This window comes from Delphinapterus leucas, chromosome 3, assembly GCF_059928025.1.
Source record: "Delphinapterus leucas isolate spDelLeu-1000000601 "Yukka" chromosome 3, BTC_Dleu_Yukka2, whole genome shotgun sequence".
Classification (NCBI taxonomy): domain Eukaryota; kingdom Metazoa; phylum Chordata; class Mammalia; order Artiodactyla; family Monodontidae; genus Delphinapterus; species Delphinapterus leucas.
In genome coordinates this window covers 59,453,541-59,468,886 of record NC_143131.1, presented here as the reverse complement: position 1 = coordinate 59,468,886, position 15,346 = coordinate 59,453,541, and the positions used below count along the sequence as shown (strand labels likewise).

General features: G+C 40.0%; 1 protein-coding gene across 9 annotated transcripts in view; it reads right to left on the bottom strand.

Moving 5' to 3' along the window:
* The window catches only part of ARHGEF28 (Rho guanine nucleotide exchange factor 28), a 309,928-nt gene that overhangs the window by 27,881 nt on the left and 266,701 nt on the right, over window positions 1–15,346 (bottom strand). For all 9 annotated transcript variants that reach the window (XM_022595023.2, XM_089908998.1, XM_089908999.1 and 6 more), the window contains 6 exons: window positions 14,472–14,603; window positions 11,412–11,512; window positions 8,437–8,475; window positions 8,295–8,342; window positions 2,170–2,655; window positions 171–471 (listed from right to left, as the gene is read on the bottom strand). In XM_022595023.2, coding sequence (XP_022450731.2) covers window positions 171–471; window positions 2,170–2,655; window positions 8,295–8,342; window positions 8,437–8,475; window positions 11,412–11,512; window positions 14,472–14,603 — 1,107 coding nt within the window. The remainder of the gene's footprint in view (window positions 1–170; window positions 472–2,169; window positions 2,656–8,294; window positions 8,343–8,436; window positions 8,476–11,411; window positions 11,513–14,471; window positions 14,604–15,346) is intronic.

Genomic DNA, 15,346 nt, shown 5'->3' with positions numbered 1-15,346 from the left:
ATGGCCCCCAGACTTCCCCCAAGAAAAGTTTATGCCACAAAGTCCAGCTCATCAGCACCAATTTATTCCCATTCTAGGGCCCACTTTGAGTTGCTCTAAAGAAGAGCCAACCATTCAGAAAAACAGCTCCTTGTGGAAACTATACAGATGATGTTTAAAGTATTAATTACCATTTTTACAAGAATCCTTGCTGCTTTGGTGGAGAGGGGGTATCTGATGACAGGACCCAGCGGCTATCCACAGTTCATGGCTGACATCCAAGGGCTGAGAAATGTTCATCTTGAGGTCTACTTGATTTTCACTAGTCCTTACCAAATCGGAATGAGATATACTTGGGGGGTAAGTGGCATCCTGATGGATATCTGCTGGAGTCGGTTTGTTCAAAGTGTCAAGTGACATTTGCGCTAAAGCTTCATTGATGAAGAATGAATTTTCATGACATAAACCCTCAGATTGATTAAGTTCCATTACCTGTGTAAGAAAAAAGAAAAAACACAATAATTCTTCCAGCAATTTGCACCAGTTTTATAAAGTATTTATTCCTAACAGAATTTAACAATCAAGATTTTAATGAGTGAGGTGGAGAAGGATATTACCCTTGACTCCCTCCTCCCATCCCCTTTTAATGAGCTAGTACCAAAAACTTCAATTGGCAACACACAGCATATCTTAAAAGAAATAAAAATCAAATGAAAAGACACATGCAGCTGTGTGCTCACTGCCGTTAAAGTGTTTCTACTTGAAGGGAATAGCATTTTCACTTTTGCTAAATAAAAGTTGAAGACATTCATGTATACATAAAGTATTGGCAATAAATATAATTTAGCCAACTTGAAAGGAAAGTCAGATATAACACAGATCACTCTTAGAAGCTTGTCAACTTTTACAACTTTATGTACAGTATTTACAATAGCCAGGACATGGAAGCAACCTAAATGTCCATCGACAGATGAATGGATAAAGAAGATGTGGCACATATATACAACGGAATACTACTCAGCGATAAAAAGGAACGAAACTGAGTTACTTGTAGTGAGGTGGATGGACCTAGAGTCTGTCATGCAGAGTGAAGTAAGTCAGAAAGAGAAAAACAAATACCGTATGTTAACGCACATATATGGAACCTAAAAAAACGGTACTGATGAACCTAGCAGCAGGGCAGGAATAAAGACACAGACGTAGAGAACAGACTTGAGGACACAGTGAGGGGGAGGGGAAGCTGGGATGAAATGAGAGAGTGGCACTGACATATATACACTACCAAATGTAAATTAGCTACTGGGAAGCAGCCGCAGAGCACAGGGAGATCAGCTCGGCGCTTTGTGACCATCTAGAGGGGTGGGATAGGGAGGGTGGAAGGGAGGCTCAAGAGGGAGGGGATATGGGGATGTATGTATACTTATAGCTGATTCACTGTGTTGTACAACAGAAACGAACACAACTTTGTAAAGCAATTATATTCCAATAAAGATATTAAAAAAAGAATATAAAAAAATAAAAAGTATCTATGTGCACATAGTACAGAAAAGGAAACTCTTGGAACAAATGGAATTGTCAAGTCTGGTTAGAGTGGGTGCAAAATGAAACACGGAACTTTTGGAAAGGCTTTATCCTGCCCAAACATTAATTAGTATACTACTTATGTTAACTGTCATTAGTGAAACGGATTTTGAATTTATGAGGTCAAATTTACAAAAAGAGAATAAGCTTGCAATAACGGAATAGTAGTGTACTTGTTAAATTCAGTACCTATGAACATTAATAGCTTAACTGATCTGCTGAAAGGTAAATCTATACAGAGCTCTGAAGACTGGAGCATATACAGGGGAGCTCCAACTACAGCATGCTCACGGTGAGCGTGCCTCCAGGGTAAAGCTCGCCTCAGTGGTACAACTCTAGTCTGTATTTCTTCCCTCGGGTAAGGGGGTCTCCGAGTACAATGAACCCATGGTCCAGCAGCACCCGGACCTTTCACGTGTCCATACTTCAAGTCAAGGTGCATATGTATTGTCTCTCAAGGGTCCCAGCTTTCGTTACCTACCCACCGAGTAACTCTTGTGAGCTCTCACACAAGCAGCGAAAAAGACAGACGTGTGGTCAGTGGCTCCGGAACCACCACGACCACGGCCGTCTCACGCGCTGCTTCTGCAAGCACAGGGAGACCCGTACCTCCACGCCTCCTCCAGGCAGCGCCGCGGGAAGGCTCCTCTGCCGGCTGTGCTTCCAGCCACGCAGCAGGCTCTTCTGGGCCCGCATCCTCTCCCTCTCCCTCTCCACCAGGCGCTGGCCCTCCCGCAGCCGCTCCAGGCTCTGCTGGTACTCCTGGCGCTGCTGGTCCAGCTGCCCCCGGCTGCTCAGCAGCAGCTCCTCCTGCAGCCGGCACTCCCTCTCGCGCTCCTGCAGCCGGCTGGCCTTGGCCTCCTGCTCTCGCTGCTGCTGGTCGCACCTGCGGTGCCAGCGCTGCCGGTCCTGCTGGAACTGCTGCTGCAGCTCGTGGAGGTTGGCCAGCTCCTCCCGCCGCTTCTCCAGGCTTCGGCGCTTCTCCTCGTCCTGAAAGGGGCTGCCTCGGAAAGAGGGGCCGGGGGACAGGCCCTCCTGCTGCTGGAGAGCCAGCCTGTGCACCTCAATGTGGCTATCCTGAACGGTCAAGGCGGCCTGTCCGAGCAGAGGGCAAAAAAAGCAAAGGCGTCCGTACCGTGTGCACCTTGGGTTGGTACCACCTCAAGAGCATGACCAAATTATTTTCTCTGAATATCTCTGTCCTTGTTCTAAGTTACCTCCTGAGACTGACCTTGGCACTTCAAATAGGCTTGTCTGCATTTCCTTAGTGGTATGGCCTGGAATTTATACACAAAAGAAATAAAGCACAGAAGCAATACTCATCCCCTTTTGGAAATGCGGTTTGTTGCTGGTTGTTGGATAATATTTAAGCAATAAGAATTCAGTACCTAAATTCACAGGACTCTGCATTCCTGTGCTATGCCTCATTCTTTTTCTGAGGTCTTGACAGTCAGTAATTCAGGAGAATTTAAGAATCTATATAAATCTGGTAGTACCCTTTGAGTCTCAAACCAGAAATTACTTAAGCTATATGACATACATGAAGACATAAAAATAAAAGTCAGCCACTTGGAAGCTTTGCTAAATAACCTTTTTTTATAATGTAATGCCCAAGAACAGCAGTTAATATCATGTTTAGGAGATGTATAAATGGTAAAGCTAGTCTCATTACTGCTATTTCTTTGTATTACAGCAGGAAGGTCATGCACAAAACACTAAGCTGAAATTCATTTGTTTAATAGAGTGCTAAAAGGAGGCTGGACTGCTTCAGGGGACACAGGTACTCTAAAACCCAGAGGACATTACCAACCAGGGACACAGATACTCTAAAACCCAGAGGACATTACCAACCAGGTTAAAAAAACATTTTGAGTTACGGCATCTGCCTACAAAAAGTTTGGCAGTATCACAGGAAATAACTGACAAGTTTTGGAAGGATTCCACAAAACAAAACAAAAAAATATCTGTAAATGCCCCTGGAAGCCTTTAACTTTAAAAGTCCCCAATGAAAGCACAAAGAAACAGAAAAGGGACAAATTGAAAATGGCCACATACTGGGTATGTGTGTGTATGTTGTGACTCGTTATGAGAAATTATTACTCTCCTAGGGATAAATTCTCATTTTTCTTTCCTAAAAATTTAAAAAGCTGTCCATGTAACAGATGCTGGGAAGATGGGGATTTGACCATTAGTTATTTGTTAACTCAGCAGTTTCCCATGCTTTTGAAGGTTAAAGAACTAAGGTATATTTTAAATTGGTATTTGTCTTGGAGTAAGACTCAAAAATGTATTCAGTGGGGCCTTTTGAAATAAACTTCACGTTTTTAAATTTGAAAATCAATTCAAAAAATTTCAAATTCACATGAATATTTGATTAATGTCTTTTAGCAGTTATTATAAAGAAAACAATGATACCATTGAGAAGAGGTACTAATAACTTTGATATTTAAATATGAAATAATAAGCCATTCAGGACTCTGCTGACCTGGCTAAAGCAAACTGTAGACTGCACATCACCACTTAATTCTAACAAATCCTAAGGGCATCATCAGAGTAAAACAAACAAACAAAAAATCCAACATTTTATATGCCAAAACTGCTATAGGCAATGGTAACTGTCATGTAAGGATTACAATTAGATTAATTAAATGCTACCCTGAAGTATTCTTCATATATATTTAACATTCGGGATAAGACTATTCCCTTCTGTAGCAGAGAGGTGAAATCTGAAGACTGGATATTCATCTTCACACTTAAAGTTTACATTTACATTTAGGACAGAGAATAACGCTTGCTTTTGAAGTTTAGGAAAATTCCCAATTCACTCTCTCTCCTTTTCTTTTTTTAATTATATTGAAGTATAGCTGATTTACAATGTTGTGTTAATTCCTGCTGTACAGCAAAGTGATTCAGTTATACATGTATATTCGCTCTCTCTTAATTTTTCTCAGCTGAACTGTGTCCTTTCCTCTCTGCCTTGCCTATACCTCATCTCTAATTCTATTCTTCTAACATAAGATCAAATTTCATTTTCATCTGATTCAAAAATCCTTTGTAAAAACTTTAATCATGCATAAAACATTCAGCTTCAAAAGAGACGACTGTGCCATGAACAGAAATCTTTGACAGCCCATATCCTTAGACCAGCTCAAAAGCTTTGGTTAAGAGAACCCACTATAGAATTTGGTATTTGCTTCAGTGTTGCAAAAACTAGGTCATTTAGGTCATCCAGCTTTTCTGAACCTTGAATCCACAGAGGGCTGCATTCAAGGTTGAAAAGAAGAGATATGACCTTGTGAATGTTTTCATCAGGCAACACAAGCTGGGACACTCAATGTTTTCATCTCCCAAAAGTTAATGAAGTGCACGCAAACTATACCCCTTCTCAGTTAAAGTTTAAAAGAAAGGATATTTGTTTTACATGAGAAATTAATCTCTAAGACCATCTACCCCAGACCAGCATATCTAATATAAGGCACTAAAGGCATTCCCACTAAATCTTGAATACGACAAGGGTGCTTACTATTGCCACTATTATTTAAGACATTTCAGAATTTCTAGCCAAAGCTGTAAGCCAAGAAAATGAAATTGATATAATTATTGAAGAGTAGCCAAAATACCACTGCTTTCAATTTTTTACTTTCTACTTGGAATAGTCCAAAGAATCAACAGAAAAACTATTAAAACAAAAAAACAAAAATTCAATGAGTTGGCCAGTTAAAAAATATATAAAAAACCAATACCTGTATTTATACCAGCAACCAACATTGGGGAAACAGAATGAAAAAAAAAAAATTCCATTCACAATAGGAACAAAGAGACAAAAATATCCAGGAATAAACTTAGCAGAAAAAAAAAGTACCTAAACGAAGACAATTACAAAGCTTTCCAGCAGAACACAAAATAACATGTTTTCAGACAAGAGAACCAATTATTGCAAAAGTGTCAATCCTCCCCAATTTAATTCATAAATATAGTAATATTTTAATTTAACTGTCTCAGTAGAAGATTAAGAAATTTGTCAGACTGATTCAAAAGCTCTTATGAAAGAACATACAGACAAACATGGAAAATAATAAGAGAAGACTGTCATGCATTCAAATGTAATCCAAAACTTTAATAAATAAGATAGTGGTACTAGATCAAGAATAGGAAGATGATCGATAGAACATAAAAGAAGTCTTGATGCAAAGTATTAATAAGAAAACAGCAAATGTAGCATGATATTTTTTTCTGGTAAAAACTTAAAATCAGACTTTTATTTTCCTTATTTTCTTTTAATATTCAATTAGGTATAAGATATGAAATATGAATGACAATAAACCAGTGGGGAAAAGTTTAATTTCAGTAGTAACCCAAAAAATGCAAATTAAGATCATGAGCTAACTTGACCTATTTTCAAATAGAAATTTCCATTACTTCAACATTTTCAAATTGGCAACAAGTTGTCCATATTACCCTATTTTAAACTTTTCCAGGTGTATGTAATCTATGTCCATGTCCCCTTTTTCTTGCTGATAATGATTTTTTCATGCCTTTTTCTTTTTTTCTCATTAGTATCAATATGAGGTTTTAAAAATTTTACTAATGTCCTAAAAGAAACAATATCTGAATTTTATTGATGTTTTCTATTATTTATTTTCTATATAATTTATGCTAACTTTATTTCTTCCTTCCCTCTACTTCCTTTGGATTTTATTTTGTTGTTTTTTAACTTTTTGAGATAGATGCATAACTCATTGACTTTTAGCTTTTCTTCTTTTTGAATATGTGCTTTTTAAAGCTCTAAATTTTCTCTAAGCATGACTCTAACTATAACGTACATATTTTGATACTTAGTAATTTTATGATCCTTCAGTTAAAACTATTTTATAATCTTCAATACATTCTCTTCATTGAGTCCTGATTTACTTAAGCATATATTTTCTTAATTTCTAAATCAACAGGGATATTCCAGTAGAATATTTGATACTCGTTTCTAAATTAATTGCACTGTGACCCTAGAATATACTTTGTATGATTTTAGTTGCTTGAAATTTGTAGAACCTTACTTTGTGGTCCATAATATGGTAAATTTTTGAAATGTTCCAGGTGTACTTAAAAAGAATGTGTGTTATTCAGTTCTTGTGTGTATTATTTTATGTATGTTAATTAGGTCAAGTTTACTTTTCCTGTTATTCCACTGTAACCTAACTGATTTTCTGTTCACTTTTATTATAAAGAGAAATGTGTTCTAATCTAAAAAAAAACAAACCTTAAAATCAGACTTTTATTTCCCTTATTTTCTTTTAATATTCAACAGGTATAAGATATGAAATATGAATGACAATAAACCAGTGGGGAAAAACGTTTAATTTCAGTAGTAACCAAAAAAAATGCAAATTAAGATCGTGAGCTAACTTGACCTATTTTCAAATTGAGGACAAGTAGAGAGGGGTGCTGATTATTTTGGCAATGTCTATCAAAAACCTCAAAAATTAATTTCAGTAATTTATCCTAAGGAAACACTCACATATGTTCAAAGAGATCAGTGCACAAGGATGTGTGCTAGACTGTTATTAACACAAAAGTATAAACTATGAGGAATGGATAAATTCTGTAGCCCTGAATATTATTCAACCATTAAAAATCATGCTATAGAGGCAAGTGATGACATAGAAAGGTACAGGTTCCAAGAGTATGTATAAAATGATTCAAAAAACTAGAGGGGGCTTCCCTGGTGGCACGGTGGTTGAGAGTCCGCCTGCCGATGCAGGGGACACGGGTTCGTGCCCCGGTCCGGGAAGATCCCACATGCCGCGGAGTGGCTGGGCCCGTGAGCCATGGCCGCTGAGCCTGCGCGTCTGGAGCCTGTGCTCCGCAACGGGAGAGGCCACAACAGTGAGAGGCCCGCGTACCTCAAAAAAAAAACACAAAAAAAAACAAGCAAAAAAAACACCAGCAAAAACCTAGAGGGGTACATACCCCCATGACAACAGTAATTCTCTCACAAAATCACAAGTCATTTTGCTTTATGTACCTGTATCAAGATTTTCTATAAATCTGTCTATAAACATTGCTTTCACATCGTTTTAAAATGTTTTTTAACTCACAAATTAAGCAACTGTATGTATTCAGCCTTTCTTGTGCACGACCTAAGGGATCATCCAGCCTTAGAGTCCTCATTTTCACAATGCCTGTCTTTCCTGGACAGACAGTGAGCCGTCTGATGGTAGACTTTGTGGACCACTTGTCCTTGTGTGCTTGGCCCTCATCACGGTGCCAGGCCCAGAGAGGGAACTTAATAAATGTTAGGTGGATGAACCAAGAAAACAATGAAAGAGCTTATGAATTATTTAATTGCCCCAAAGGCCTAAAGGCCACATGTGGAAGTGAAAAAAGTTTAGGTGTGAATTTAAGTTTTCACCAGAAAATGTGAAGTCATGCTATACTCACCTAAGAAAGAGATTCATTGTAAACTTCAAGCCAGATCATACTCATCAATATTTTTTAAAGATATGAACTGTTTTATGGTTTCAGAGAAGAATGGTATAAACTGTAGTAGTGGTGATGCCTCGTGATTACAAAACCAGGTGAAGTTCAAAGCATCTAGCTGAGTTACATTTGGGGTGAGGCTTGGTGTTCTTTTAAGATCATTCACTACCTCTTAAATGTTCTAATTTTTAAAGTCCAGGACTCATCGAATAAAGTGAGTTGCATGAAGAGAAACATTCACAGGGTCAAAGCATAGTTACCTGAAGGCTATATAAGAGACGGGTTAAATTCTGTATCGCTTGTATAATCTGAAAAATAAGATTGTGAGTGTCAAATTTTTGAAAAAGCATTCACTATCCACAAACAAAGGACGGTAACATATTTAAGGTATGCAGAGCTCACCTCTGACTGTGAAGAACTTGGGAAACTTCTATATTCCACCTAAAATATATAAAAACAGAAGAAAATGAACACACTCTACTCTTGAAAAGCTGCACTGTACTGTCCCACAGTATACGACCTCAGGGAAATCACTCCTCTCTCTCTCAACTCTTCCGTAGCGACTGTTTCCTCCCAGAAATCAAAGCCTGTAGAATTAAACCACCACTTGATGAGAGAGAACCCCCTCTGTGCAGACTTGGTATCTGAGATGCATGGCAACTTTCCATCCAGCCATCCCTTAAAACACTCAGGGAAGATGGTCAAGGAGCGCTGCAGGCTCCAAGTGACAATGTTTACCTCGTGCAAACCGTATTGTAAAGGGAGCTCTCTGCGCCCAGGTTGAAGTTGTCTCCTGGGCCCAGCTTCCATCCTGGAGGCCAGATTTGGAAGCCAGAGATCATCAGGCCTGGTCTCTAACTCACTTCGAGATTTACAAAGCCACAACAGACAGTGTTTGGGAGGAGAAACCAGACCCAGAGGCAGCCCAAAGGAGAGCGCTCAGCTGGCCAGCTCCAGGTGCCCCCTCTCAGAGCTCACTGGGCCCATGCATGAGCGCCTTAGTAGAAGCCCTGTCAGCAGAGGCCTTGAATGAGGCCACCGGAGACCATGTGCTCCCGGGGGATGCATCTCTACCTCACTCATTGCCTCTCCACTGCACACATTGGGGGCACACGTGGATAGTGAGGGTTTCCAGTTTTCAGAATTCAACATTTGTCTGTTCGTTTGTTGTCTCTTTTCTCTCATTAGGATGTAAGCCAACGAGTAGCAAGATTTCATCTGTATTCAGTACTGTACCTGCAAACCTAAAAACGCTGCCTGGAATGTAAAGGACACGCACATTCCATTCTATAGATAAAGAGTGAGGGACCACTAGGCCCTCCACACCTCACGCCATGGGGATCATCAGATTCCCTGCCCTCCTACAGTCTCCGGCACACCACTTGTGGTCTTGTCTGAGCAGCTTTAAATTGAAACCGCAGGAAACAGTTCTCAGGTAACCTGAGACTTGTTGACTTCAGTTAGTTCAGGCTGATGAGGCCATGATGAGCTAGCCAGGTCTTTTCTTCCCGCCCGTCACCCTTCCCCAACGCTGCCCATGAAAGACGTCATTAGCAGCACCTCAAACAGGGGAAGGACAAACGATGGGAAAGGAGATGGAGTTTAGTCATGAGATCTGCGCCCAACCCTCAGGAAGATAACCGGGGCTGAGAACCCCTGTTCTGTAGTGAGTTCCGGAGTTCTCTCTGCTCCTCTGGTTCTGTCCTTGCTCCACATCCCACTGCTTTTGTAATAAAAAGATTGTGTGGGGTATAATTTTTATATTCTACACACATAAGAAACATAGAAATGAGCTGGATTGTGCTATGTGTAGTTACTTATTCCCAAGATGCACTTGGTTTGATACCAGGCAGGAATTTTGAACATCATCTTTTTAATGGAGTTCGTCTGCCACCTTGTGGTGAACGTGCATAGCTGCAGTTAAGTGCTTTACACGCGGGATATTTTGCCATTTGGGTTACAAATCAGTAATTTTGAAAAATCCTTTCAGAAATTTTTTTTTTTAAACCTTAACATATTAAGAAAGATAATTACAAAATACCCATCATATGCTTATTTAAAGTGTGATTTCAAATGATTCTGCCGTGTATGTCAGTTCATTTCGTTTCTAAAAATGCCTCCTTATGAATGGCAACATTTTCCAGGTAGGTTCATCCAAAGAGCACCCTGAACACGTAACCTCTTACCTGTCACTGAATCATGGAAGGGGAGGGCTTTAGGGGTGGGAACCACCTCAGCTTTCCATTCAAGAGAAAGCTGTTCCTACTCAACCCTCCCCCAACCTCCCCCCCAGTAACATAAAAGCAGCTGGAAGCTACAGGCTTGAAAGTGAAGTCTGCCCTGAAAAGGATGGAAAAGCAGGAATGTTTTAAGAAGAAATAAGTTAGAAAGCTCAGAGTCAGAGTAAGTGGAGTAAACTCTAACGACTATTCATTTTGGCCTATGAAGTTTAAAAAAACACTAAATCACAGCCATCTTTTCTATGGCTCTTAAAATATCTTTGGTTTCTCAGTCATATGTAATATATACAAATATATATATGATATACAAAACGTTACATAAAGATCTGACAGATGTCATCTTCCCACATTAACACACAGTGGTATCTGGTAATGTGCCTAATTCGATTTTAGATAAAGTTAAGCTCTTGAGCCCCAGATAATCCTGGGAAGGCCCACTAGCCACTTCTCAGAATCATATTCTTACTCCCTCTCTCTCTCTGACATCTCAGTTTCATTTGACGTTAACAGAAAATTTCATGCACTTAATGTTTAAAAGAGTGTGTTATAACCTACGTGTATAGTACGTAAAAAAAAAAGGTGTTTGGAATCACTTTGCCCCAGAGCAGAAATTGGTTAGGTTGATTACAAGTCTATCACAAAAAGGCAGGTGACAACAGGGGTGGTGACAGGAAAACAATCGTAAAGGAGAGGAAGGTAAAAGAAAGTGAAGAAGCCAGAATATTCCAAAGTCAAAATTGTTTCTGCCACTTTAGCACCACCTGGCTGCATAAGGGCCTGGATGTCCAGGACCACCTCTCAGCCAAGAGTTACTGTATGTAGTGGGTGAAAAGCTTGAGGTTGGCAGGGCGGAAAGTGAGATCAGAAGCAAAAGCGCAGACACACAGATAAACATTTGAGTTTTAAATCTTTTTAATAACTTTTCATTGGTTTCTTGGTTTACACCTACACGATATCAGAAAAGCAAGAACATTTTAAGGAGAAAAAAGTTGGAAAGTTCAAGTACGAATACTGAAATTGAGGACAATGCAGGAGAACGCTTGCGGACTATTCACTGCCGTGGACACACCAGGAGCTGAGGTTGTTTGATTACACAAAGTAACCGCTGCTGTTTACTAACAAATCAGTTCACAATACCTTCTCCCCGGCATCAGAGACCGCCAGGTCGGTTCCCACACCCTGGGTCCCAGGATCCACATCCCAACAGCCTCTTCCTCCTGTCCCTTCTGTGACTAGTGCTGGAAGCACACCATTGAGACAGAAACAAAAAGGACATCATCAAACATCAGCCAGTAGACTGGGTTCTTTGTACTCAGCTGACACATATTCCAAGATAAGAAACATCACAACATCACATGTATAGAATATTCTTATAAGAGGTGCTAAAAAAGTACAGAGCAAAGTGCAGAGTCCCTGCCCCCAGGGAGCTTACACACTAGTAGATGGCCAAACTGACCCACAGCATCCCTTGTCACCCATCTTTTTACTTTTCTTTCTTTCTAGCGGAGAGGTGTTTGTGGTACCAAAAGGGTAGGATTCTGCATCTCACTTTCACTTAATAGGAAAAGCCGCCTGCTGGGGGTTAAATTGAAAACAGGCACCATGGAAGAAAATCAAGGGCTGGCAGGCCTGGTCTAAGGAGACTGGTCTGGGAAAGGCTCCCTTAGGGCCGGTACAAGAGCCGTAAACAAGGTTAGAAGGGAGGCATCCAATGGCAGGAATGAAACATGTTTCTAAGCAGGTGAAGACGGCTAATACTTTATGAGCTCAGAGTCATACAAACTGAGAAGCTGTCCTTATCTCCAAATAACTTAATTTTTAAAATAATTTCCAAGTGTGTTTTTTCCCTCACAATTCTTACTTATGCTGTAAATTCACAAATACTGTAAATACTGTATATTTAACATATGAAAACACAGAGATATTTCTAGTCCAGAGATATGTTTAAGTACCAAATACAGACTTCACACCATCCATTAAATCTCCATTGGTGGGATTTTCTTTCTTAACCCACGTGAACTCAGTTAAAATTTATACCATGCTCACCTTGCACATATTAAAACTAGACTTTCCAAAGCCCTTTCACACACAGAGTCTCATTGGAACCATGTCCAATCAGGACCCTGGTGAAATAGATATTCGCTTTGTGCCATCTTGAAACTTCATTACTGACGAAGGAAATACTTTTTCTTTATTTAAATTAATTAGAAAACACTTTGGGAAATGACAGTCCTCTAAGATTCCAAAGGCCTCTTTTATTCCAAAGACGTTTTTGTTTAAGCAGAAATAGCTCCAAATTATATCAACTAAAAATTAAGTTCATTTTGCCCAAGCTAGTCAACACTTTTTCACTACAGTGAACAAACACTTTATAGAGATTCTTCTGTCACTCAAAAAATGGTTGGACTCTTGGGTACTATTCTTAACTCTTAGAGAGATGCCAAAAGCATTACCAGAGACTTAGCCATTCTCTCTTCCCCCCAGTAGATACGAGGACCATCAAATGGGAAAAGGAGCTGATGGTGAACCAAATGAAGGCAGAAGAGTGGCGTGGACCAGGTCTCTCTGCTTCTGTATTCTATTTCAGAATTTCACAGGAAGTAGATTCTACCTGTCCACCTGATTAGGTATTTCAAGGACTAAAAATAGAGGGCCTTGCTTGGTCTGTAAGCTCAGACGGACAGGGGCCCAGCTCAGAAGGACCCAGTCCTCCAAGTCAATCACAGAACCAAACCATCCAGTTACAGACTTCCGTTCAGGACAGTGCTTCTGACCCTCATCAACTCTAGAGAGAGAATCAAACTCTTGTAGCACCGTGTTCCAATCCAGCCCAGCACTAAACCCCAGCACGAGACTAAACCGGTACAAGACCCCACCAACCTGCCCCTCCTCTACGTGAACCCTGACTTCAAGCCACTGTAAACAGCCTCCCATGGTTCTAGCAGACGTCAGGGGAGATGTGGACACAGACGGGGAGAGCCTTCGTTGCCTGGTCTGACAGGAGGTAGGTGCGGCCTGTGCTCTGAGCAGCTGCAGGAGCTGAGTGGAGCCTGTCCAGCTGTCCCTGGGCTGAGGCTGAGACTGGCAGATCCCTACACCGTATTTTTAGCTAGAACTTCCTCAATGGCGTCAGCAGGCTCGTCTTTAAAAAGCCAATCACCTGGGGCAGTACAACTCCCCTGACAAATCTGGGCTGTGTCCAAATGAAAAACACATGTGCACATCCTGAAACTAGAAACCCAGGATTAGATAAAGTAGAACTTAAGAATAATTATTAGCTCTGGTTTTAAAAAAATGTATAGAACTTTAAAACTGTACTGCTTCCATGTACCTTAATTAACCAAGGGATGCTGTTAAAGAAATTCTAAGACAATTTAATCCTCCAATCTCTAGCTACTAAACACATTTTATCTGTGCACAGAAGACCTGGTGGAAGTAAGGTTGTTAATCACCAGGACATAATGAAAACTATATCCTTTATGGTCCTACCTCAGAAACCTCTAGGGAACTAAATATTTAGCTCACAACTATACATATAATTCGGTTCTGAGAAATTACCTAAATCAATTCACCACGTTCTATTTTTCTGTATTTAAAATCTACTGAAACACAGTTTAATAAATGAATTCTGACCTCAGCTAAAGTGTATGATAACAGTGATCAAGAATCTTCCGGCATTTCTGCCTTTAACCCGAACACTAAACCTCACGTGTGTGTGTGTCTGTCTGTCTCTGTGTCTGTGCATGTGCATGTGCATGTGTGCATATATGCATTAGATTCTAGTTTTCTGAATTATGCTTTCTGAGTTGACGATATGAGATTAAGGTAAAGGTCCATTCATTCTTTAATGAACTGCAGGGACCCTTTTCCAAAAAACCAAAAAGTGTAAAAGCTCTTTCAAGACTGTATTCAGCAAGTCATAGCAAATACAAGACAGGGTAGGGTTTGAACAAAGTACACAGCTTCCCTGGGTAATGGCAGTATAACCTACAAACTATTCTTTAAGTCCTTGTCCTTGGAACACCAGTGTCACTTCTATAGGTAAAGGAGGCTAGCATATTTATTCTCAGGTTTTTTTCAAAAGAGTACACTCGTACCCTTCAAATCAGGACAGAGTCATTGCCTTCATTTTATGTGCCCACTATATGCTCCAGGGACTGTGCCCAGGCTCACTGCAAAGGCTACATGCTCACTTACAAGCAGTAGGTGATCCAGGTGCGTCCCGAGAACTGAACACATCCTGCAAAGCAGGTTCTCCACAACCTTCCTTGGGTGACTGACACGCATCGCTCGTCTGGGAGGCCTTCACTGCAACTTGCAGGCTCTCGGCTAAGGAGAAGGAGGAAAACAAAAGTAAATTAAAAAATATATATGTGTGTGTGTGTGTGTGTGTATATATATATATATATATATATATATATATATATATATATATAGCCCAGGAGCTAAAAATTGCTTTTACCTTTTTAAAGCATTGTTAACAATACACACACATGCACAAAGAAGATTGTGTTCCCCAAACTGTATATGGCCTGCAGAGCCTAAAATATTTACTATCTGGCCCTGTATAGAAAAAGTTTACCAACCCGCAATCTAGACCAATACTTTTAGCATTACTTTATGATAGAGAATTAATTCAATAAAAAAACAAACAGTATAAAAATAACTCAAATGCAACTTCCAGTAAATTAGTATGCTAAAAAAACTTCCTGAAATCAATTAATTTAAGTATGATATTAGGCGTTAAGATTTTATTTTTTATTATTTATTTAGCTGCGCCAGGTCTTAGTTCCGGCACGCAGGATCTTCCTTGCCGCGTGCAGGATCTTTAGTTGCAGCATGTGAACTCTTAGTTGTGGCATGTGGGATCTAGTTCCCTGACCAGGTATTGAACCCGGGCCCCCTGCACTGGGAGGGCAGTCTCAACCACCAGATCACCAGGGAAGTCCCCAGGCATTAGGATTTTAAAACTTGCTACTCAGAAATATTAGCTATTCTTCAAAAGAGTATTTCCCCAAATGTGCCTTAAATAAAATACAGATTCCCAATCTTCACCCTAGACCTACTGGATC